This window comes from Pseudorca crassidens, chromosome 16 (assembly GCF_039906515.1).
Source record: "Pseudorca crassidens isolate mPseCra1 chromosome 16, mPseCra1.hap1, whole genome shotgun sequence".
Lineage (NCBI taxonomy): Eukaryota > Metazoa > Chordata > Mammalia > Artiodactyla > Delphinidae > Pseudorca > Pseudorca crassidens.
The window spans coordinates 55,250,881-55,277,141 of record NC_090311.1 but is presented as its reverse complement, the minus strand read 5'-3'; the positions used below and the strand labels follow the sequence as shown (position 1 = coordinate 55,277,141).

Sequence of the window (26,261 nt, the reverse complement as noted above, 5' to 3'; positions counted from 1 at the left end):
GCAAATGCTCCTAGGAAAGGTAACACTTTAAGCCTTGAAGGGTCAATGTGAATGAGTTTGTCAGATATCAGATCATTGTACCTCGCTCCCAAGCGGAATATGGAGCCGGAAAAGGGTGAGGCCAATACAGGTAGGTGCCCTCAGAGCTCAACCAGCTCCGTTTTACAAAACCCCACATTACCGTTCCACACATCCTGACTGCCTGCCCGGCTCATGCACTTCCTGAAAGCCAGCCCCGTGTTCAAAATCCCAGCAGCCCCATCATTCAATCCCTGTGTTTCACCAACCCAAGCAGGCAGGACAAAGTGAACTGTGGTCCCATCAGAGTCCTCCCTGAACCCTAGACGGGACGAGGGGACCTGCGAGGGGCTGAATTGTGCCCCACAAAACAGACGATGAAGTCCTAATCCCCAGTAAATGTGAATGTGACCTTATTTGGAAATTCGGTCTTTAGAGATGATCAAGTTAAGATGAGGTCATACTGGAGTAGGGCGGGCCCCTAAACCAATGTGAATGGTGTCCTGTTTAAAAAAGGGAATTTGGAGACACACACAGAGAGAACACCATGTGAAAGTGAAGGCAGAGACTGGGGTGATGCACCTACAAGCCGAGGAACGTCAGAGGTTGCCGGCACACAACCAGGAGAAGAGGCCTGGAAAAGACCCGCTCCTGGCTGCCTTCAGGGCACAATGATCTTAGACTCTAGACTCTGGCCTCCAGAGCTGTGAGAGAATAAACCTCTACTGCGTAAGTCACTCAGTTTACGGCACTTTGCTAGGGCAGCCCTAGCAAACAAATACAGTGTCCCCTACTGGTACCCCTCTCACCACTCTGACCTCACTTACTGTATCTACTCATCTGACTGTCTCCCCAGGAGACCCTAAGATCCAGGAGCACAGGGACCAGGTCTGCCTATTCACCGCTATATCGCAAGCCCACTTCTGGCCCTCTGGAGGTGTTCCGTATGAGTCAACTTAACACATAAGAGGCCTGCCCCAGGCAGGTTCTAGAAGCTCAGGCACGAGACTTAACTTCTCTGAGTGTCCATTTCCCCACCTGTCTACTGGAGGAAACAGGAAGAATTGGACCAGATGACCTCTGTGAGCCCTTCCAACTCAAAAACTCCAGGACTCACCACACCACTGAAGGTGTACCCATCCATCAAGGTCAAACCAGGACACAGAGCTACGCTAGGGCATTAAATAGAGGGAATGTGACACAAGACGGGCCACAGAGGCGCGGGAAGACTGGGAGACTATGACAACCTTCCTCTGGGACGTCTTCAGTGAAGTGACAGCAGGGCCAGCCTCCCTCTATGGGCTCCTGGGACCCACATCCAGAGACACACCGAATTCGGCATGGACTGGCCACTCCTGCGCCCCAGACAACACTCCCAGTGGGCCAGTCCTGCTCACAAACAACAGCCCCCAAAGGGGCCAGTCTCTTGGATAGTGGTCACTGTGTACTACGAGGCCTGGGGGTCGGAGGCAAAGGGCTCTCTGAGAAGCGCTGTGCCCTGACAAAGTGAAAACATGGTGACACAGGTGCCTCTGTGTCATGCACCTCCCTCCTAACACCAGGAACAGCGTTCTGCCCTCCTCCATTAAGAGGACGTGCTGATGAGAGGAAATGTGAACGGAACCAACAGAAGATGACTCCATGAATGATCTGACAGGTGTAGGCCAACTCTCCCACCCCATGCACCCAGCGCCACCCCAGCTCATACCCAGACCCCCGAGCGGCCGGTGTCCTCCAGGAAGGAGGGGTGCCCAGGAAGGTGGTACTCACCCACACTGCTGAGGGAGCTGCTGCTCTCCGAGTCTGAGGGCATGATGGACAAGACACTGTACGTGGAGCCTGGAGACAGAAAGAGAGGCCATTTGTTACTAACCCCAAAGGGATTTCTCATCTTATGCCCCAAACCACTGTGAGACCAAATGACTTCAGTCGGCGCCAGGCTGAGAAGCAGCACCACCTGGGGTACCAGACCTCACAACCACAGGCTGGGCAGGGGAGGTGCTGTCAGCAGGGCCTGGTCTTTGGTGCTTCCGCCTCACCTTCGGCCCCCCTCCGACTGAGCTACACGGGCAGAGGGGAGCTTGGAGTCAGCCAGCTGGCTTCTTATCGGGACATCTGGGGAAGGGCTCAGCAAGGGAGCAACATGCCCCAGGGCAACAAGGGGTCTGGGGATTTCCTACAGATTTGTATCAGTGTGATTCTGGCTTTCATATAGAGGGTAACAGAGCCTAAGTTAAACATCTGTGAACTCTTCGTTCCTTGTGCCTAGCTGTTCTGCTCTTAGGTTCTAACTGTATTCAAGCTCAGTCCTTAATAATTTAGTCAGTGGCTGCTCCCTTATTAAAAGTTACTGATAGAATTATAAGCAATCACACTGTCACCAAAGCTAGGGAGTAACATGTTTTGTTTTTCGTTTTTAAATATTTATTTATTTTTGGCTGCGTTGGGTCTTCATTGCTGTGTGCAGGCTTTCTCTAGTTGCAGCAAGTGGGGGCTACTCTTCGTTATGGTGTGTGGGCTTCTCATTGCGGTGGCTTCTCTTGTTGCAGAGCACGGGCTCTAGGCGCGCGGGCTCCAGTAGTAATGGCGTGCAGGCTTTGTTGCTCCGTGGCATGTGGGATCTTCCCGGACCAGGGATCAAACCCGTGTTCCCTGCATTGGCAGGAGGATTCTTAACCACTGCGCCACCAGGGAAGCCCTATGTTTCGTTTTGTTTTGTTTTGGGGGGGGAGGTGTTGACACTCGTTATTAACTCCTGGTGGCAGCCACACAACCACCACGGTTTGGTTTGCATTCAAATATCTTCAAAGCCAGGATGTTTCCTGCCCGGCATCAGGAAAAACCTCTGGGTCAAGAAACCCAGCTCTGAGTGCAGTTCTCGTCCACGTGCGAGTAGCTGGCCAGTGGCCTCAGTTTTCTGGATCTCTGTTTCTCAGTCTGTAACATGAAGGGGTTCAACCAGATGGCTCACAAGGTCCTTTCCCCTGTCCCATTTCAGAGATGACATTTTCCATGATTAATGGAAACAAAGCTGTGCTTTGCTTATCAAGACTACAGATGACACAAAAGTTAAGAGGGCAGGCGAACCCCAACCCAGAGGCTGAATGGGAGTCGAAAAAAGCACAACATGCAGAGATGGTGGGTCAAATAAAACAAGACAATGGGAAGAAGGCAATGTTTTGCTCTTAGAACCGAAAGAACTGTACAATGAAGGTGTGTGTGTACTGGGCAGAGTGAGTGAGCCAGAGATGAGATTTTTGCAATAAAGCCTTTGAATGAGACTTAGGGCTTTGGTGTCAGAAAGCAGCCGAGAACTAATGAGACCTTGGGCTCCAGGACCAGAAATGCGGGGTCAAATTTAAGGGGCTCTCTCCGATGTCAACTCTTGACTAGCTACCCTACACCTGCACACCCTCAGAAGGAAAAAAAGAAAGAAAAGAGATAAAGAGACGGGGTAAGCAGGGGAGAGGGAAAGGAGGAGGGAAACTCATGGACGGGAGGGAGGGAGCAGTGCACCAGGGGACAGGGGAGACCCCGAAGGGAAGGGGAAGGTGTCGGGGGAAAGATGAAGACCACACAGAGGTGAGGGAAACACACAGCCCTGGCATAAGAGTCGGCATGCAGGGGAGCTAGCTGGTGTACCCACCAGACAGGCAGAGAGATGAAAGGTGAGAGGAGAAAAAAGAAAACCAGAAAAAGGGACTTTGGTAATGGCAAGAAGTGGGACAGTGGCCAGGAATGGCCAGTGGCCTCATTATCACATTTTCCAAGAACCTCTGGGTGTCTGGCGTGGATGGAAGAGGAAGGCTCGGGGAGTGGGCAGGACCGTCCAAAGGGATGCAACTTGTTCGACTGGCCTACGGCAGCAGCCCAGACACAGCTGGTGGGTGCAGGTCAGGAAGGGGGCCTAAGGGTCAGTGCTGCCTTGGTCTGAGAAGACCTGGGTGGCGGGGTCTCCCACGACATATGCATTCACTCCACGCACACCTGGCAGAGATATCAGAGGTGGCACCTGCACATCACCTGAAAAGAGACGGAACCAGAAAACCCCGTGCAGCCCTTAAAGTCCTTGATCCTACTAAAAAATAAGTAAGCAGTGTTCAGTGAGATATCGCCTGTATTTAAGTTCAATCCACGCTACTCATCTTGCTGCCCCTTCCACATCTCTGTGTTTTTGTCTCAACCGTGAGCATCACAAACTTCTCAAAGCATCTCTCTTCCCATATCATGAACATTAAGCACTGCATAAAGATCCATGAAATAAAGTCAGGTGCAATTCAGCCAATCCATCGGTATCTCCAAAACACAAGAATGTAACACGATGCCTATGTTCTAAACTCAGCAGCCATTTTCTTAATAATTTTTCATTGTTGTTATGTGAGGGCAAGGAAGACTAGCCGGCTGGTGTGTCGGTGGATTGTTTTTGAAAGCGGGCACAAATACACTGTCCCACTCACACCTCTGAGATGTGAGCTCAGCCCAGCCCTGCTGGCGACACCACAGCCAGCACTCTGGCGGATGCTCCCTGCACGCCTCGCCTCTTTCTCGCTACTGGCATCAGCAGCGCCCCATCTTCCAGTAAGCCGCCCCTCCCCTTCAAATCATCTCTCTCCTCCCCCATGGCAAGTTTCCACTGTTAATTAAACTTGGCAGACACCCTTCTCTCTCTCCTCCCACCTCCCCCCTGGCTGGGAGGAGTCAACTGGCCAACTGACACGTGCTGGTCCCCTTCCCTGTCCCCCACATCCTGACAGGGCTCTGGGCCTGACCCGGGGGCGGTGTGACATCTCTATCGGCATCTCTGGGCATCACCTCCCCCGAGTCGGCTGGCAGGGCTCCTGGGAGCCAGGGGGGGAAGCGGTGCCAGGGAACGGTTAAAATTGGACAAGGCCCAGTTTCTACGATGTTCCCAGGGCCTTAGACGTCATTCGGGGGAAAAAAAGCCCCGAAGACGACGCTGTCTTGGTTATGCTTTGTCTCTGCAGCTATTGTTGTCTTAAAAAGCCTGTGTGGTCAGGACTGTCGGGAAAAGGCAAAAGGAGTCGCTTTCCTCCGAAGTCACGCAGTATCCTTTCAAAGCGATGGCTTCTGAGAGGTGGGACGGTCGTCATCTACCCCTGGGATTTCACAATCCAATCTGGAGCCTGACAGAGGTCCCATCTCACTGCGCACGCTCTCCTGCCCCGCACAGCCCCTCACCCTTGACCATGTGGGAGCTCCCCTGAAGGCACCTGCACCCCGACCCGGGCCCTAATGCGCACCCTGCACATCACACACACAGAGGCCTGGGTGAACGAGGGCCGACCTCCTCTGCTCCCACTGCCTCCCCCCAAGCCCCACAGGGCAGCAGGGCACTGCCACTCACGACCGTCACCACAAACTCAGACAAGCCTGTGCAGAGGTCCAGAGAGGACCCAGAGAAAGTCATATGATTGGGAAACGTTTCCAGAAAATGAGGGCAGAGGGACTTCCCTGGTGGTCCAGTGGTTAAGACTCCACATTCCTGATGCAAGGGGCCCGGGTTCGATCCCTGGTCAGGGAACTAGGTCCCGCATGCCTCAACAAAAAGATCCCGCACGCTGCAACTAAGACCCAGCGCAGCCAAATAAATAAATATTAAAAAAAAAAAAAAAGAAAAAGAAAAAGAGAGCAGAGCAGGAGCCCCGGTTTTCATGGCCATGTGAAGCAGAGTGATGATACAGGGGCTTCTCCACCATAGCAATAACCTGAGGCCCCGGTCAAGGTGCAGGTTCTGACTAGGCAGATTAGGGTGGGGCCTGAGACTCCGCATTTCCAACAAGCCCACAGCAGGGACTGAAAGCAAGGTACCAAGGCTGACCCGAGCCAGCAGGTGGCATGTACATGGAAGTCATGGCAGAAGCCCTGGGAGAGAGCTGGCAGACTCTCTGGGACTGGCCTGGGCCACAAGCATTGTCTGTGTTGTTCCCAAAAGGCTGCCCCCTGCTAATTGTGTTTACTCGGTGACTCAGCCCCACTGGGTCATGGAGACCACTTCAAAGAACTTCCAGTAAAATCACCCAGGCGATAACAGAACGCCCAGCCCTCCAAGGCCCCCTCCCGCGGCTGCAGGGCCCCTAACACACCCCTCCATTCACCTGGGCTTGTAAAGGCCCCAGTGACTCACACTTCCTCCCCATGAAACCGCGACGCTCAAGGGGCTTGTTCCAGCCTCCAGCCAGCACGCAGAGTCCTCTCTGTGCTCCAGCCCGTGGCGCTGCCCTGAGACAGCTCTGGGCGCTGGGAGGACATGCACCTCCCGCGAGCACCGGGGAAGGAGGGAGAAGCAAGCCACTCTTCCCTGGGGGCTGTGAGACTGGGCAGGGAGGTGCTGCCTGGGCAGTGGGGGCTGTGAGACTGGGCAGGGAGGTGCTGCCTGGGCAGTGGGGGCTGTGAGACTGGGCAGGGAGGTGCTGCCTGGGTAGTGGGGGCTGTGAGACTGGGCAGGGAGGTGCTGCCTGGGCAGTGGGGGGGGGGGGGGGGGGGGGCGAGCAGTCACCACCAGGCCACCTGTCCCACCCTGGAACCATCCTCCAGCTCAGAGCTGACCACCCTCGGACGGCTGAGGGTGCCCAGTCACTCTAGCACCCACACGTGTCCATCGGGGTCCTGGCACGTGGCTGAGCCGTGCGAGCTGTATAAAGAAGACAAGGCAGGGGCTCAGGAGGCTACTGACCTGCTGTGAGACTCTGTGGACGTCCCTTCCCCTCTCTGAGCCCACGGCCCTCGTCTGCAAATCGAGGCAGCAGTGACTAGAATACTAACAGGTTGCCAGCCTGCCTAGGTTCAACTCTCAACTCTGCCACTTAGCAGCTGTGTACCCTCGGGTGAGTCACTCAGCCTCTCCCTGCCTCCATATGCTTATCTGCAAAATGGGACAACAGGAGTACTAACCCCACGGAGGATCAACTGAGTTAATACGAAAAGGGCTTGACACAGCACCTGACACGGCCAGTGCTCAAAGTGTTAGCTGCTGCTCCTACAGTCAAACCAGACCTTCCAACACTGCCGTCCTCAATCCTTTGGTTACCCAAATTGAAAGCTGTCTTTCAGAAAGCTGTCCACCAGAATGACGAGGCTGCATAGTCCACAATGACAAACTGCTAGACCGTATGGCACTAAAAACAACAATACCAGAAATAATAATAGCAGCAGCTGATAGGCACTGAGCCCTACTAAGTGCCAGGATGTACTAGACTCTGCATATGTTGTCTCAGTTAATTCCCACACCAACCCTGAGGTTGTCATTACGCCGGTTGTGCAGAGGAGGAAACTAAGGGTTAGAAAAATCAAGTAACTTGCTTAAGGTCATGGTAGAGCCACTAAGGGGGCGAACAGGATACAAACCCAGGCAGTCTAGCCCAAAGCCTGTGCTCCTGAACCCTATACACAACACTGCTGCCCAGCTCTAAAGGTCTAGCAGTCCGGGGGGACTTCACGGAGGAAGGGGCCTGGAGCTGGCCCTGGAGGATGGTGGACTTGGACAAGCACCAAGAAGCCAGATCAGCCTGGAGGAGATGTAGGCAGAACCCATCCACCTGTGCAAGTGAGAAGTATTAGAGCAGGGCCACCCCTGCCCAGAGCCTCCCAACCTGGAGCCCCCAGCATAGGCTTTCCCCCTCCCCGTGCTCCTCCCCACACCGAGACACTCAACCGACGCTGTGAGCTGAGTGGGGCTTGGGGACTAAAAGTGGGAAGAAAGAAAGAGGTGTGAGCCATGGCATTATGGCCCTGACACATGCTGCTACTTCCTGCCCACCCCAACGCCCATGACCGTGCTGGGTACAGAGGCACTCGACTCCGTGAGCCACAGACATGAGAAGGAGGCAAGAGGGTGGAAAGTGCTATGTGCTGAGCTCACCTCCCCGGCTTCTGCGGATCTCGGGAGGTGCTGGGAGGGTGGCTCCTTTGGCTGCTGGGAAGCCCTCTTACAGAATCACGGTTCAGTGCAGCCAGGCCCCTCCCTAGGGCCTCAGCTTCCTCCCCTTTAACAACATGGCCCCAGACTGTGGACACTGAGACCCACAGTTGGAAGCTGACAAGCCCCCCGATACTCAGGAAGCAGGGGGTGAAATTCCGTGGCCCTGGAATGGAGCAGCCACGAAGCCTGCTGCGTCAGTCGAGAAAGGCCTGCTTCAAGCAGCTGACACGCCCACCTCAGGGTGGGAAAGCATCCTCCCCCTGACATGCACAGGGAGGCTGATGCCTCCTGGCCAGGCTGGGGGACAGTTGTCACCTGCCCTAGAAGGCCCAGGAGGTAGCCCGAAGCAGGGTCTGTAGGGCTCCACGGGAGGGAGGCTGGGCGGCCATCATGTATGCCCTAGAGGGTGGGGAGGAGACTGGGACAGACTTCAAGAGTCTCCTACTAATATGCAATGATGTAGGGGGGCATGTTCATCATCAATGAACACAGCCACACCTGACAGGCACCCCCAAAACAGATGACAGTGCAGGAGGGACCGGCCGCAGTGTCACTGCCCTGCTACCCTCACGAGAGCTCATGACGCAAGCACAGCAGCAAAGAGGACACACCGAGATGGGACAGAAACAGCGCAGCACAGGCAGCCACGCTTCCATTAATCCTGCAGCCAGACATCCCCCGGTGGGCGCATGTGCCCTGGAACAAACTTCTGACCAGCACCAGGAGTCACAGCAGACCGGCTCCCTCCTGCTCTCCATCTGGACTCCCTCTCCACGACTCAGTAAAGGGAGAAAAGGCTACCTCCTCCTGCACGGACTGTGACCAAGCAGCATGTGCTGCCCTCCACCATCACAGGTGTTGGTACCAGTGCAGGCTCTGGGCCACACCACCCGGGCTCAGGCCTGCCACCAACAGCTGCGTGACCTTGAGCAAGTTGCTTCCACTTTCTGCGCCTCATTTCCTGGTCTATGAAATAGGAAGGGTGGGCTATGAGGACTGAATGAGGACCGAGCCAGGCACACGGACAAGCGCTCCATAAACGCTAGCTCTTGTTCTTGTTATCTGACCCTCAACCATGAGTGTCCCTGCCCAATACCTGAATCCAGCCTTGCTATGCCTTTGTTTTCTTCCACTCAGGATAGGGAGGCCTCCCCTCCCCTTCCACCATTCTGCCTGGCCACGGCCAATTCCAACTCAGCCCACCTCTCTTCCGGGTCTCTTGTTCTCTGATTCAAACAGAACAAGCCAGAGTGCTCACTGTGTGCTGGGATAACACCAGGCCACGCCCCAACCCTCTCATGACCCTCACTGCCACCTGCACATAACATGGGCATGGGTCAGCCCTTCAAGAAAGATGAAGTTGACAGCGCTCTGCACAAGACACCACCCCTTGGTAGGCACGTCTGCCCTGGGAACACAAAGCCCATTCCGCCACCAAATGCTTAGTGAACAAACTAGGGATGCAGCAGAGAACAAGACAGAGTCCCTGCCCTCATGGAGCTCAGAGGAGTGCAGGTGGGAGAGAAATAAACCAATACACAAATGCAAAATGCATCAGGTAGTAAGTGCTGTGAAGAACACTACAGCCGAGTAAAATGCAGGGTGAGTGGGGCGGGGTGGAGAGGTGGCTACTGTGCTACAAGGGCCAGGGGAGGTCTCTCTGGTAGGCCACATCTGAAGAGAGACCTGAAGGAGTCTGGAGGAAGCAAAGTGCTGGAGGAGGACTGTTCCAGGCAGAAAAACAGCAAGTGCAAAGGCCCCGGGGTCAGACCGGAAAGTAGGCGAGGACGTGACACCCCAGGCTGGACAGGACGGGGACATCCAGTCCACAAAGGCCAAAGAGGGCCACTGCAAAGGAGAGGTCTTGCCTTCATCAGCAATATGCTGCTGTTCTGCCCCCTCTTCCCTCAACAGCAGCAGCACCGCCCCCTTACATGGTCCGTGTGGTGTCTTGACTATTACTCACCACCAAGGCAACTCAGTCTGTGTCCCCAGGACTCTGAGGTCACAGAGAACCGCTTACCTCCCCCGCCCCAATATCCGTGCCGAGTTTAAACCTACTAAGACCCCTGCCAAGGGGTGGGAGGTACAAAGTGACTGTACAGTGAAAGGGCACGGGATCAGAAACTGGATGGGCCTGGGCTCTCCCTCGTCTGGCCACATACTAAGGAACTCCAAATAGCCAAAACAATCTTGGAAAAGAAGAATAAAGCTGGAGGACTCATACTTCCTGACTGGTGACAAAGCTGCACTAATCAAAACAGTGTGGTACTGGCTTAAAGGCAGACATAAGACCAAAGGAACAGAACAGAGAGCCCAGAAACAAACCTTTGCATAATGGCCAAATAATTTTTGACAGGTGCTAAGACTATCCAATGAGGAAAGAACAGTCTTTTCAAGAAATTGTGCTAGGAAAAGCAGATATCCACATGCAAAAGGATGTATTTGGACACTTATCTAACACCACATACAAAAATTAACTCAAAAGGAATCAAAGTCTTAAAGATAAAAGCTATAACTACAGAACTGGACTTCCCTGGTGGCACAGTGGTTAAGAATCCGCCTGCCAATGCAGGGGACACAGGTTCGATCCCTGGTCCGGGAAGATTCCGCATGCCACAGAGCAACTAAGCCCGTGCACCACAGCTACTAAGCCTGCTCTCTAGAGCCTGCGAGCCACAACTGAAGCCTGCGCGCCTAGAGCCTGTGCTCCGCAACAAGAGAAGCCACCGCAATGAGAAGCCCGCGCGCCGCAACCAGAGAAAGCCGGCGCGCAGCAACGAAGACCCAACGCAGCCCAAAATGAATGAATTAATTAATTTAAAAAATAAAACTATAGAACTCTTAGAAGAAAATACAGAGCAAAGCTTCGACATTGAATTTGGCAATGACTTCTTGGATATGACATCAGAGACACAGCAACCAAAGAAAAAAACAGACATACTGGACTTCATGAAAATTGTTAAATTTGTGCACGGAAAGACACTGTCAACAGAGTAAAAAGGCAACCCACAGAATCAGATAATATTTGCAAATCGTGTATCTGATAAGAAATTAACATCAGTATAGAGAACTCCTAAAACTCAACAAGGAAAAAAACCTGATTCACAAATAGGCATGACTTGAGAGGCTTCTCCAGAGAAGAGATACAAAGAGCCAATAAGCACCTGAAAAGATGCTCAATATCACTAGTCATTAGGGAAATACAAATCAAAACCACAATAAGGGGCTTCCCTGGTAGCGCAGTGGTTAAGAATCCGCCTGCCAATGCAGGGGACACGGGTTCGAGCCCTGGTCCGGGAAGATCCCACATGCCACAGAGCAACTAAGCCCTTGTGCCACAACTACTGAGCCTGTGCTCTAGAGCCCATGAGCCACAACTACTGAGCCCATGTGCCCCAACTACTGAGCCCATGCTCCACAACAAGAGAAGCCACTGCAATGAGAAGCCCGTGCACCACAACAAAAAGTAGCCCCCTGCTCTCCACAACTAGAGAAAGCCCACACACAGCAATGAAGACCCAATGCAGCCAAAAATAAAATAAATAAAATAAATAAATTAAATTTTAAAAAACCCACAAGATGCTACCTCATACCACTCAGGAATGGCTACTGTCAAAAAGCCAGAAAATAGTTAAGTGTTGGTGAGGACGTGGAAAAATTGGAACCCTTGGGCACTACTGGTGGGAATGTAAAATGGTACAGCCACCGTGGAAACTAGTACAGCAGTTTCTCAAAAAATCAAAAACAGCATTACTATACGATCCAATACATCCACTTCTGGGCATATACCCCAAGAAACTGAAAGGAGGGTCTCAAAGAGATAATCCTATACCCATGTTCTTAGCAGCATCATTCACAATATCTAAAATGTACAAGTAACACAGCTGTCCACTGATAGATGAAAAGATAAGCAAAATGTGATATCTACATACAATAAAATATTATTCAGCCTTAAAACGGTAGGAAATTTGGACATGTATCTGTAACGTGGATGAATTTTGAAGACATTATGTTAAGTGAAATAAGCCAGTCACAGAGACACAAAAACTGTTTGATTCCATTTACATGACGTACTTAGAGCAGACAAAATCCTAGAGAGAGAAAGTAGAAGAGTGGTTGCCAGAAGCTGGAGTGGGGAGGGGAGATGGGGAGTTACCATTTAACGGGTATAGTTTCAGTTTTGCAAGATGAAAAGAGTTCTGGAGATGGATGCTGGTGATGGTAGCACACTATGAATGTTTTTAAAACCACTGAACTGTATACTCAAAATGGTTAAGACTGGGACTTCCCTGGTGGTCCAGTGGTTAGGACTCAGCTTTTTCACTGCCAGATCCCGGGTTCGATCCCTGGTCGGGGAACTAAGATCCCACAAACCATGTGGCAGGACTAAAAAAAAAAAAAAAAAAAAAGGTTAAGATGGTAAATTTTATGTTTATTTTACCACAAAAAACAATTGGGAGGGAAAAAAATACCCAACAGTGGGGCAGTGGGAGGAGAGGCAAGGGCTTTATCTCCCTCCCTCTTGCCATTAAAGTAATCCAAAATCTTTGGGCCTTCAGAGTGATCCAAACCTCACCGAGCTTCACACAATCCTACAACGACTTTGATCACGTAAAGCCCCAGCTCCTGAGCCCTGGGACTCAGAAATGCCTGGGATTTTTGAGCACAGGAATAAGAGAGCAGGCATGAGCTTCAGGGAACTGTCTCCAGCATGTGAATAGGAAAGGTGGAAAGAGGGAAGACCTGGAAGTAAAGAAAACAGTTGGGATGCTCCCACAAGGGCTCCCCTGAACCAGTGGTCAGGGGTGCAAGCTGAGCGGTGACACAAGAGACAGCAGGGGTGGGGAGGACGGGAGGAGGATGCTGGGTTGGGGTGTGCGGAAGGTACTGCAGTTAAGGAGGTGCAGAACTGAAGAAGGCTGCTGAAGAGAAATTAGGAGACACTGCTGAGGCTCAGGCTGAAGGTGCTAAAGGATATCTCTGGGCAGGTGGCCTGCTGACGGTCGGAAACTGGAGTCTGGAGCTAGGGAGCAAGGTTCAGGCTAACCCAGTCCACTTGGGACTTCACCCCACAGAGCCTGGAGGATGTGAGTGACAAGCCCAGAGCGGCTCACTGGCAATGTGAAGCCCATGGGTAAGAAAAAGGTGAGGGGAAGGGGAGGGCCAGATCTAGGACTTCCTGAACAGCACCCACGCAGTAAGTATTGCTCTAAGCATATACAGGATAAAATCCTAGGACGTGCGACCTGTGAGGACAGGAGAAGGAATACGAATTTCAGCAAGAGACACACAAAGCCCACTCAGGGAGACAGGAGGAATAAGAGAATTAAGTCTTCTAGAAGGCAATGGGGTAGAGAGTGGTCAGAGGGGCTGTTCTGCCACACCAAATGCTGCAACAGGACACAGAAGGCAAAAGTCAGTGATGCTCTGCTAATTAAGTAAGGCCATTGATTGGCTGTCATTTCTCCACCAGAATTGCAGGGCTTGGATTAGACCAGGAAAGGAAAGAGGTTCAGCATGAATGGACTGCTATGTCTAGTGACAACTGCCTGCTGTGTTTAAGGAGTGTGAGGCCACACCTGTGCTCACCAGGAAGGGAGCCCAGGATGGACCAGCGATGTGTGCCGAGGGCAAGACGAGGAGGCATGCATCACTCCTGGTCTGGGTGGCTCCTGAGGGCCAGCCCACCGACAGAAGCACTATTTCACGGCGCCCAGCCCTTGGCAAGCTTACTGTAACTGATTACTGATCAGAACTAACTCTAAAACCCAACCGGTTTCTCTAACATTCTTTAAACAGGCAGGACCAGAAGGGCCCTCACGAAAAATAAAAAGACAGTGATCTCTTCCCATCTATTCTTCTTCTGAGGCCCTGAGAAAGACAGTGTAAAGAAGAGTTTGGCCCTTCAGGGAGGCTCTCAGAGGCCCAGCCCCAAGCAGATAATTTTCCCAACCAAGAAGAGCCCTGGGACACTTTTATGCACCCTTCCTCTTGGATAAGGTGACATCACCAGAAGGGTTCAACCTTATTTACACAATGCTTTTGTGGATTTTGAAAAGGTGACCTTCAGAAGCCGGTGAAAAAGAGTCCATTCCTGAAATCACAGGCACCTTTTACAGTGTTTTACAGAAAGGACAGCTGCACGCACTCACCTGCAGAAATCCACTCAGGTATCAAATGCTGTCACACCCAGAGCACGAGGGAGGGCCTTGGGCAACAGACCCACTGCACCAACACACTCAAGCAGTGAGTGTTCCTTTTGCCAGCCACCCTACCCCACCAGATAAAGACGAAACATCGCCAGCATCCTTCTCGCTAAACCCCCCACAACAGAGCCGTCCACCATGTTTCAGTTTCACACCTATTCTTTCAGCAAATCCAGTGCTCACACTTCCCTTAAGCTTGAGTGCATAACCAGTCGTCTACTCCACCGCTCAGAAAACGGGCCCACGGCCACTCTTCCCTCAAATGCAGAAAGAAGAGCTCTCCCTCACACCCCATCTCAGGCAAAATCTGGTCACACACTGTCTTCAAATTGTTCCCACTCAGCCCCGGGAAATGCGGGAGACGATCAGAGAAGTATTTCAAATGCACAAATGCGGGCTATCTTTCACACACAGGCATTCCTCAGGAGAGAAAGTTGATCTTGATAACAAGAGAAGATAGTTCACTATTTTGTTCAAGGAGAAAAAAAAAAATAAAATCCACATCCCTAATCACAGAGTGTAGCAAACGAAAGCAAAGCGCACCAGCTCCTGGAGCACTGGCCATCTGCAGGTAGCCCTGACAGCGCACACGCCCAGTGTCCTCCCGTCCACAGGAAACCCCGGCACCGGTATCACTGTACCTGCCGTGCACAAGGCCCGTGCTTAGTTAAAGCTTGAAGAGTAAGTACTGGATCCCCGTTTTCAGTTACACTCCAGACTCCTCAGAGCTTACGGGGCCCCTATACTGCCCAGCCTTGATGTTCTGCAGATGTCCAGAGGAGACACGCCGAGCCAGGTCACGTGGCAAGCTGAAGACAGTGCCAAGGCCAGCTTCAGGGCCCCTCATCACTACAGAACCGTGCATAATAGAGATAATTGCTGTGAAGGGCTGAACCGTGTCCTCTCCAAAATTCACATGTCGAAGTCCCAACCCCCCAGAATCTCAGCATGTGACTGTATTTGGAGAAAGGGTCTTCAAAGAGGTAATTAATAAATTAATACGAGGTCAGTAGGGTGGGCCCTAATCCTTCTAAGAAGAGCCAATTTGGACACAGACAGGCACACACACACAGAGACCCTGTGAGGACACAGAGAGAAGACAGCCATCTACAAACCAAGGAGAGAGACAGGTCTCAGGAGAAACCAACCCTGCCGACACCTTGATCAGGGACTTCTAGCCTCCAGGACGGTGAGACAATAGATGGCTGTCAGTTGAGCCCCCCAGTCTGTGGTACTTCGTTACGGCAGCCCTACCACACTAATCCAGTTGCTACCGTGCCAGGCTCTGTACAGCCCTTTCCAATACAGACATCATCCACAGTGAGAGCCGTGGAAAACCGTCAAATGAATATGCTATCCTACTTAAAATTCACAGCACTCCAGGAAAGAGGTACTGCTACCAGTCTCAATTTACAGACAAGGACCCTGAAGCTCAGAAAGATGAAGGAACTCGCCCTAGATTATTCAGCCAGACTTGGAACCAGATGTACCGACCTCTGAGCCCTCTGAGACCTTTAACTACCCCCTGAGCTGCCTCTAAGCCGAACCCTGTTCCCTCTGCCTGTCCCCCACCCACTCAGCAGCCCCAGTATGACCCGAGTGTCCCTGACCCTCCGGAGGACCACTGTGTGAGACCACCGCCTTCCTCCCCACCCTCAGGCCTCCAGCAGATACTTAAGGGAACTCCACTTTCTACCATGAATACTTTTGGAATCTTTTCTTTCTTTTTCTTTTTTAAATGAGTACTGCTTTGATACTCAGAAAAAAAATTCTTTAAAAGTTAAGTTAATGAATTCTATAGAATTCATTTGCCTGTGCACAAATAAATGAATTATCAAAAGGGATATCTTTGGAAACACAATTAAGAATAAAAAGAAAAAAAAAAAATGCAAGCAGCCCTTGCCAGCGTCCCATCAGCCAAGATGAGATAAGGGACTCATGGGGCAGAAATAAGACCGCCACGGCCAATAATCCCAGTCAGGCCATCTCCAGAAAATATCTATTTTTAAAGGCATGTTCCGTTTCATCACATTTCAGAAAAACAAAGAGGAGACCTTGAGGGGCAGACAAGCAGGCTCCGAAGCGACACGCAGCACGCACGCTTACGGCAGCGGCGAGGTCGCCTGTGGCCAGCCAGCGATCTTCATCTGAAAAATGCGAATCTCCAGTGACAGATGGAGCTCAGATACAGAGCTACCATCAGCGTGCAGCCCAACAAAGTGCCAATTTTCATATTTCCAAGGGCCTGCTGGGCCCCCAACTTCTTAGTTTAAATGGAAACTGTCAGACAGGATTTTGTGCAAACATGCGCTTTCCTTGGGGGCAAACATTCTGGGTCCACAACCTGTTCTTTCATTTTCCAAGCTTTTGGTCCATGGCAACAACATCAAAGATGAGCGAGGCGGGTGGGGAGGGCTGTCGGGGGCACCAGATAACAGAGCACATACAAAGTGCAGGAAGAGCCAACTGCATTACCAGCAGGTGAAATGCAGCAAGAGCCTCTTCGCTCTGCCCCTGGCTGTCAATCACAGACAAATGACAGGGCTGGGTCCACGTGGGAAGAGCGCTCCCCCCTTCTGCAGCTCCTGCGTAGATGCCCCAGTCAGCGTTAGCAGTTTCCCTCCAGATGATCTACAAGGTCGTGGAGAGGGAAATGACATGACAGAATATGCAAAAGAAAAAAAAAATGTGCAGTGGAGGGCCCCTATGCCAACAGTGAAAGCACAATTCCCATATTCCCATATGAATAGGATCAGATGAGTGGGTTAAAAGTATTACTAATACTCATGGGCAAAGCTGTTGGACACAGTTTTAGTTAACGATTCTTCTGGAACGACTTTAAAGAGCCAGTAGCTTTTTCATTCTGAGATCATTCACTGGAGCCTCCTTAAATACTCTCAAACGACAGGCTTGTGCCCAAATCCACCTTTACACCATCGGTGTGCTTCAAGCAGATGAAATTCTGAGGCGAGGACATCTGTAAGAACCATTCCAGCCCCTGTTACTAAATCATCTTCCTCTCAAGTTTGATGCACTAAACCTCATTAAACCAAGTCACCTAATACTGACCAAGTTCCTCTGAGATGTGTGTTTGGGGTTTGTGTTTGGTGGGGAGTGCTGGAGAGATTCCCTCAAGATAACTGAGGAAGAATTGCCAAAATTGAAATATTTCAATCTTCCAAAGTCTCGTGTCCCCTCTGTGTTTGCATCTCAAGGAGACAGGATGAAAACCTAGCCAAGAAGAAGGATCACAACCCCTCAAGGATCATGACCTCCTGGGCCTGGGCCTAGGCCAGGCAGAAGAATCAGTGAAGGCTCTTGATACAGGCACGATAAAAACACCAGGAAACACTGCCTTTAACAGCAACCAGAAAGGGAGAGAAGCAGTCCCTGCAACTCCGCCCCCTGCACCATCAAGAAAACTGGAGCCGGGCTTCCCTGATGGCGCAGTGGTTGAGAGTCCGCCTGCTGATGCAGGGGACACGGGTTCGTGCCCCGGAGCTTCTGGGCCCGAGAGCCGTGGCCGCTGAGCCTGTGCTCCGCAACGGGAGAGGCCACAACAGTGAGAGGCCCGCGTACTGCAAAAAGAAAAAGAAAAAGAAAAAAGAGAACTGGAGCCTGTTGTAGGCCTCCCAGCTCAGGGCCCCGCCCAGCCCTGTAGCCTGCGTGTGCAGCCACCTCCCCCATACTGATGGCCACTCTGTCCACTGGCTCACCACAAAGGCCACTTGTTTCCCATGAGTGCCCAGAACAGTGGCTCAACCAGTTGGCCCAGTCGCGGACTGTGGTTCTGGTGGATGGGTGATGACAAGGGCTGCTCTGACCTCAGCAGACAATTAGCAAGGTAGTGTTGAGTTACCAAGTTCTGGCAGGTCATCTACCAGGCTGGGAGACTGTAGGATTCGGCTTGCAGACCCAGGAAGGGGTCAAGCAGGGTCAGCTGCAGCCTAATTCATCTCCGTTTCTGTCCCTCTAGAAAAATGGAGGGACAGAAACTAAGCATTGTTTCCTCTGACCCCGGGGGGTGGGGGGCGGGAGAAGAAAGGTGGTCACAAGGAATTTAGAACTTGTCACATGAGGTCTTAGAGCACAGGATACAGGAAGACAGCCCTCCAAGGAGGTATTTGTAAATCTGGGAACATGGTTCAGTGGACATACGATGGGGAGGGGCACTACTGACCGCCACTGGGTGGGGGCCAAAGATAACGAACATCTTAAAAGTGCAGGAAAATCCAAAACCCAATAGCATCCACTAGACACGCTGAAAGTCGGTTCCATCTATCTTGGCTGTTCTAACCATACCTGAACCACGGTATTTGGCAGAAAACCACAACAAATGAGGGAGGTGGGAAAGAACCAAGAGTTGCAAGAAGGAAGCAGTACAAGGTCTGGAGGAACAGACTACCATCTTTACATGGCCAAACGGTGATGATGAGAAAAAGGGAAAACTCAGAGACCGTTTAAGGCCAAAACACCAAAAGGTACAAAGTGGCTGGATTTACCCATAGAAAAGGCAAGCAGCTTCTTAGAGTGGGGTGCTCCCATCACTGCTGACACTGAGCTGCAGCAGGATGGCCACCCACCAGGACTACAGATGTCTTCGGCTGGTGGACACTCTTGACTATGAGACCCACTCAGGTGCCCATGTCCACCTGACCTACCTCCACAACCCCTCACCAGTCACTTCTTGCTACTGCCACCATCCTGGGGACACCTCTCCCAGCTCAACTGCTTCTTCCACCTCCCGACTCACCTTGAGTCTCCAGGGTCCCAGCTCTGCCACCTGCCACTATGGAGGAGGTACATGATACCTCTCTGTACCTCGCTTCCTCACCCACAATGGTTCGGGAGGATTAAGTGAATAACAAATGTCAAGTGTCTTAACATCAGAGTCATTCCGAGCTACTGGAAAACCAGCGAGCACCACCTCCCGAGAGCGTTTCCCAGGGCCCAGCTCTGCACCATCTCCAAGCTCCCAGGAATCCCTGGCTACAGAAGAAAGCCTGCCTTGAGGCTGGCATTCAAGGGTGTTTCTCAAGGGCTAGGCCCAGCCTGTCTGCACCCCCCTCCCATTGCTCTCCCCACCATGCAGGCCTCTGGCCAGGCTAATGGGCCATGTGCTCATCACTCCCTGCCTATGCCCACACATTCCCACTTCCACCATCACCACCACCTGTACCAAGGTCCTAGCCATCTCTCCAGGCCCAGCTTTAAGTGGGACCTCTCCAAGGAGCCTTCCCAGATCCCTCCACCTGGAAACTACCTGTTCTGCTATCAGCCTGCTTATACCTCCTTATGGTTCTAACCAACATCTAGCAGGCCTGGCTGTACCTGTGAGACTGGGGCCCAGGGCTGGCCATCACAGGTGCGTGGTTTGCACAGTCACAAGGCCCTGAGCGTGGCTTCATGCTCTGCTGTTGTCGTCTTAAATCTGTTAATGATTTACGAGCCAGGGGTCCTGCATTTTCACTGTGCACTGGGCTGCACATGAAGTATCCAGTCCTGCTGAGAACTCCCCAAGGAAGAGGCTTTTATTTATCTCTGCATTCCCTGCAGCAGTGCGCAGTGGGGCCTGTTACACAGCAGGGACTCACAGGAGGAGGAAAGGAGGTGAGAGTCTAGGGGTGTCTGCCACCTCGGGCGATTCGTCCATATGTGAGGGGCTCACCTTTCTCCCTTCCTTCCTTCCCCACCACCACCACGCTCACACACAGGACAGAGCACGGAGCTGCAATCCACCTCAGATCATGCCCAACACCCACACTCCCCTCCTGTCCCCACTACACAGCACTCCACAGGACACCATGAAAAAAGTCCTTAAAATGCAGCATCTTAATGACACACGGGTTTGCTGAACAGCTCACTCCCTGCAGAGCTTTAAGATGCAGGACACTGATTCACGAGTCATCCCGGCTCTGCCACTCACTGCCTGTACAACCTTGCCCATGAGGCCCGGAAAGGGGGACTTGTGGACAGGCCCTCTCCAGCCTTCCCCACCCCCTCCCTGCCCCTCCTTCAGACCTGGCTCCAGCCCCGCCCCTTTCTGCAGCCTGGCTGGGTGGCTAGGGCCCCGCGGTGATCACTTTACCCCCTCTCACAGTCCGTATTTGTGGTGCCCACAAGCACCGGACTCAGGAAGACACCAGACACACCCGCAGGCCAGACGTGGCCTTAGGGAACAGGGATGGCAGCCACTTCCTCAGGGAAGGGACACACCCCACCCCACCCCCGCCAAGCTAATGGACTCACACTCAGTACTGGCTCAGATCTGCAGGAGCACATCTGACACGTGCCCTCAATCCACCCCCTATCCCGTGACCCATAAGAAGCCTGCTGGCACTGGCACACAGCCATAAGCCAAGCCAGCTTGTGCGAAAAGCACTCCCGGGCCATACAAACGTATCTGACACATCAGAGAACGAATAATCATTTGTGAAAAGACAGATACAGAACACAACAGACTCCTCCCTCTCCGTCTGACCCGGGACCACTTTAAACATAAAATTTCGGTTGACGCTAGGTGTGTTTTAGCCCTCAAGATAACACTGTTTTCATGAAGAATCACAGAATGTAAAAGACAGAAGGCAGATAAACAATAAGGTGCTACTATATAACACAGGGAACTATATTCAGTATCTTGTATTAACCTATAATGAAAAAGAACATGAAAAATATATATATGTATAACCGAATCACTGCTGTACACCAGAAACTAACAACACTGTAAATCAACTATACTTCAATTAAAAAAAAAAAAAAAAGACACAAGGGAAGCCCAAAGATCAAGTAATCCAACACACCCATTTGACAGATGAGGAAACTGAGGCTCCAGCAGGGTCAGGACTGCCTACCTCTGAGCTCGTAGAGCCCCACCATGCTCCACTTGGACACTGCACCTGTGCACTGTATTAGCACTAGCTGTTCACAAGCCACCTCCCACACCCCACTGTGAGTTCCCTGAGACCACGGTGTTACCTCTTCCACCTCTGTAATTCCAGCATCTCTCACAGGGCCTGGCAACCATACGTACTCAATAAACAACTGCTGAACAAACAAAAGACCCACAGAGACATCCTGAAGCCACACAGTCAGGGCAAACAAAGCTGAATCTGGAGACCTGGCTTCCTGTGTCGCCACCTTCCTGCTCTTTTCTCAGAGTGAATGCAGTCGGTGCTGCATAACTGAGTGAAGGAACACGAGAATGGCAAGACCCGTATGCTGTACGCTGCCAGGCTAGGATACCGGCCTGGGGGTCAGACCTGTTTTCAGCCCTGCCTCTGACACAGGCGTGCAGGCCACGTGACCACAGGAGCTGCCCTCTCTGAACCTCGGTTTCTGCCCTTTTCAGCTGGAGAACAAAGAAATCTCACCTTGCCTACCTGCCAGTATCTGAGCAAGAAGGGACTGAACACAACACACGAGTGGAACAGAGATCCCCAATAACCCACATCTCCCTCAGCCACCAGCCCACTTATTCTCCCCTAACCCTAACACTTATTCTCCCCAGCGAGAACAGACACCATCAACCCCGCTGTACGGATGGGAAAACAAGGTCCCGAGAGGCCGTGCCAGCTCTTGCAGTGCCCCCTGAAAACCCAGGTGCTCGCTAGGGCTCTGATAACTGCCCCGGGCCAGGGCGGGGGCAAGAAAGGGTTCCAGGAGTGCCTGCCCCTCAGACAGCAACCCCCGCCAATCCCATATCTAGCTGGGCAGCAACTCCTATCTGTGACCTGCTAAGTCCACAGCCAGTCCCTGGATGCCACAGGGAAGCATCAGCTGTAGACTGTTGCATGCCTTGGACAGAAGTCCAAGGCAGCCCAGATGACCAAGTAAGAAATAACCAAAAAAATACCCATAGCCTATGGCCTAGAAGTCACTACAGACACCATTACCTAGTTTTCCGATTCTCCCTGGAGGAAACATGGTTAACGGCAGATGGAGGGAGCGGGAGGGCAGTTTCAGGCCCCACCTGCCCCCCTGGACCTGAGCTGGAACATCCCGTCCTCCACTCCCCACTGTCTCCTCTTCCCAACATGGCTATCTTGGGTCCCTCCCGCAGATGGGCTGACCTCTCTATTCCTCAGGTAACCAGAGCAAGTAGACAAAACCTGTTTCTAAACCCGAGGCCACTGACTGCGGCTTTCATACAGGGAGCTCTGGGGAAGAAGATGTGCAGGACCGCCATGTCTATCCGTACCAACTGCATGGCGGCTGGGGTCTCTATCTCCCACTCAGAGGCTGAATCCTAGTCTCTGTGTGCATACAGACGCGTCAGATATCTGCGAGGGCGATCAGTATCCCAGAGGCGTTACCCGTATGAGCTCTGGAGCCCGCCTGCCTGCTGGGAATCCGAGCTCATACACATTCTGTGTGACTCAGGGCACCTTCCTTAACCTCTCTGTGCCTTGCTTGCCTCACCCATAAAAGAACGATAATAAAAGTACCCACCTCCCAGGGTTTTTGTGAGGATGAAATGAGATAACATCTGGCACAATACTTGGCATACAATAAAAGCTCCATCTTCCCCCAGCACAATGTTAACAGGGTTGCCTCTGGGATTTTTTGTGTGCTTTTCTTTTTTCTTCTTCATTAACTGAATATTCTACATGAATGTACATGCTTTACTATCAGCAAAGAATAAAGTTTTTGTTTTTGTTTTTTTGAGATAAGGTAGGAAGAACAACTCAGTATCCTAAGTCACACTTTCCTCCAAACACGCAGAACTGTAGCAGCCCTCTCACTGCCGGTCTGTTATGGGAGATCCCCTTTGGGGCAGGGAACCCCTACTGGCCAGAGCGGCCCCAGACTCTTCTGCTCCCTGACCTGTGCTATGCCTGTTCTCCACCCTGCCCATCCAGTAGGACTCAAGCCTGACCTCGTCCAAGAAGCCCTCCCTGTGGGCCCACACTGCAACCTTCCTCCTTGGGAACATCACCTTTCCTTTCACCCTCCCCATCCGGAGCTTGCCCACCCCAGAGCCAGCCTGCCTCGTGCCAATGTGACAGTCCCAGTGGTGAGAAGCCTGCCAACCCCCCAGACGGACGACCTTGAGGGCTGGGCCACCTGCTTGCTCTACAATTTCAAAGCACTCGCCAGACCTCTCTTCTTGGTTCCTCACTCCAACCCCACGAGTGGGCCAGGGGTTCAGGGACGGGAAGTAATGAGCCAGTCCTGCAGCTGGATGAAAGCCCATCTGACCAGCTCCATTCCAGGGCTCATTCTCAATACAGAGCTGCTTCCCACGGGAGGTACAGGCAGGCCCTCAGCCAACAGACCCCAGGGCCAGCTGAGCGGCCTGGCTCCACGGGGCAGAACTGCACTGGCCCCTGCGGCACCTCCCCCTGCCCTTCGCCTCCCACTGCTCACACCTCTCCTCCTTCCTCTCCGCTGGCTGGGCTTTGGTCCTCAGCAGCCCCACTGCAGCAGTCAGACCTTCTGAGGGTGCCCAGAGCTGAGGACGCCAGTGACCCCACGGGGGGTTTTGAGCTCTGTACAAGATGCCTCTGGTTTTTCTGTTTTATGTCGAATTATCTACAACACCCCAGGCAACGGTACATTTGAGCCCTGGGTACTTAGAAGAATTTAGCAGGACAGTTTAAAATGTCCAGACTTGGACGTGTCAGATTTCATAAACCAAAGAACTTCAGAACACATATGCAGACCTCCACACTGGGACACCGGAAAGGTCTCTCAACTGTTCAGACCACAGATTCTGTAAAGAGAAAAGAACAGATCTCCCAAGCCCCTCCCAAGATAAAAGAACTCCAAGATTGCCTAAGGGATATCAATCATAGTGTGTGTACACTCGTCTATATTATAACAATGTGTTCTAACAAAGGTGTGACAGTCGCTGATAATCAAGCTTATAATCCAAGTTTTTTTTTAAAGAGCATGAGCATAACAACCAAACACACGTCTATTAGAATTTAAAAATCTATAAGAAGTATATGTAGGGGCTTCCCTGGTGGCTCAGTGGTTGAGAATCCGCCTGCTGATGCACGGGACACGGGTTCATGCCCCGGTCCGGGAAGATCCCACATGCTGCAGAGCGGCTGGGACCGTGAGCCATGGCCGCCGAGCCTGCGCGTCCGGAGCCTGTGCTCCGCAACGGGAGAGGCCACAACAGTGAGAGGCCCGCGTACCGCAAAAAAAAAAAAAAAAAGTATATGTAGGACAATCAGGGAGACTGAAATGCACTGCCTCTTAGATAATGTTACTGTATCAGCACTGAATTCCTGGGTGTGATAATGATGGTGAGTTATGTAGGGGCATGTTCTGGTTCACAGGTGATGCACGCTTCAGTGTTGAGGGGTGAAGTTTTCCGATATCCACCACTTTTTCCAAATGAATCAGGAAAAATATCTCGTGAATTAAATATGGAGTGACAATGAAAAGAAAACAAACATGCCAGGCTGTTACTCAGTGGTGAAACTAGGTGAAGACTACACAAATGTTTAATGTACTAATCTTTCAACTTTTTTGTATACCTGAACATTTACAAAACAGAATATCAGAAAAAAAAATAGTACCATTTGAAATTTGTTTAAAACAGAAAAGCTTGAAGAAAGATAAAATGGCTCATAATCCCACTGCCTAAATAATTTTTCTAAATGATTGCTGTTTAGCTGCTGATTTAAAAATAGGTGAGTGATGCTGTATGTGTGCATATATAATGCTGTAATTCTACCCAAGGGGGAAAATACTCTAAAAGGATTTTTTGTCTCTTAATAAACTAATACTTTAGGCAAATAAAGAATAATAAAGGAGAAAGTCTACTGTACCATTTCTTAACAGTAGAAGGAACTTTTTTAAGTATGTGATTCCCAAAACGAGGGCCTGTCCGAAGATAGGGAGACATGGGGACGAAGTCTGAGAAATATTCTACCAAAATATTCTGAACCCCTTGCCTCTGGGTCAGCTGATGGTGGTAGAACTTTCAGGCAGGGCTCTCCCACCATCTCCACTACCCACAGATAGTACAGCCCTCTGGGGTTCCCCAGAGGTCCTCAAAAGTCCTGTGATTGCCTACGCAGGTCCAGGAGTGTGGGACTGCCACCCCCAACCCCCAAAACACCCATGACCCCGCCAGCTTCAAAACAGCACCTTCTTCCCAGGACTCGTGTCTCCTCGAGGCACCAGAACGGCCCCTCCATCAGTTCTAAAAGACACACGGCTCACAGCCGGCCCCCACGCTTCGGCCAAGGTGGCCCTGCACTCCCCACATCCACTTGACCTCCCCAAAGGCCTGGGCTCGGTCTCCTGATCTCCCCCTGCCCCACCACACTTCCACGCCAGGGAGTGACCTGTTGTCAGAGACGGGGAAGAAAAGGCAAAGCAAACCCTGCTGAATTGCTCATTAAGATCCTGAAACCTGTCCAGAGAGGGGAGGCTGGCGACAAAGTGAGGGAGACAGAGGTGCAGGCGCATCTGAGGAGGGCTGTCCCGGCAGGGGGAGAAAGAGGACCGGAGGGGAGCGAGAGGAGAGGCAGAGGCACCCAAGAGCGGGGGCTAGGAGACCTGCACAGAGCCCACCACCGGCCTGCTTACTAAAGCCAGGAAAGGGCCGCTCTTCCTGCCAACAGAGTTACCTTTTAATCCAATCCCCGGATGACACCATCTGGCACCAGCACAGGAGCAGCTTCTGAGGGCACACGAGTCATGAGGCTGGCCCCGGTCTGTCCCTTCAGGCTGGGACTTGCCCTGTGATCCCCAGGAAGCGCAGGCCCCTGCCCCACCGAGGCCTGGCTCCCGACAGGCCAGCGCACGCCTAGGAGGGCGAGGCAGCAGCTGAGGACGTGGAGAAAGCTGCCGTGCCGGGCAGAATCACCAAATGCAAAGACCTGAGAAGGGAAGTCACTGGCCCCAAGTCACTGGGCAGGCTGGCATCATGCCAGGAAGAGGCAGCAACCCTAGGATCTTCCTTCTACCCAGATGTGGCAAAGAGATTTGCAGCTCAGGAACAGCTCAACTGGCTGTGGCAGGCTGCCTGGAATTCTGGGCGAGAGGAATTCTGTGGCCCTGGGCAAGCACAGCATGCTGGGCAGATGAGCGAGGCAAGTGAGCAAGTGAGCGCCGGCCTGCTCCACGCCGCGCAC

The 26,261-nt window shown here is 52.0% G+C and overlaps 1 protein-coding gene across 3 annotated transcripts in view; it reads right to left on the bottom strand.

The window, feature by feature from the left end:
• The window catches only part of DLG5 (discs large MAGUK scaffold protein 5), a 121,150-nt gene that overhangs the window by 73,086 nt on the left and 21,803 nt on the right, over positions 1 to 26,261 (bottom strand). For all 3 annotated transcript variants that reach the window (XM_067710399.1, XM_067710400.1, XM_067710401.1), the window contains exon 2: positions 1,789 to 1,857. In XM_067710399.1, the coding sequence (XP_067566500.1) occupies positions 1,789 to 1,857 (69 nt within the window). The remainder of the gene's footprint in view (positions 1 to 1,788; positions 1,858 to 26,261) is intronic.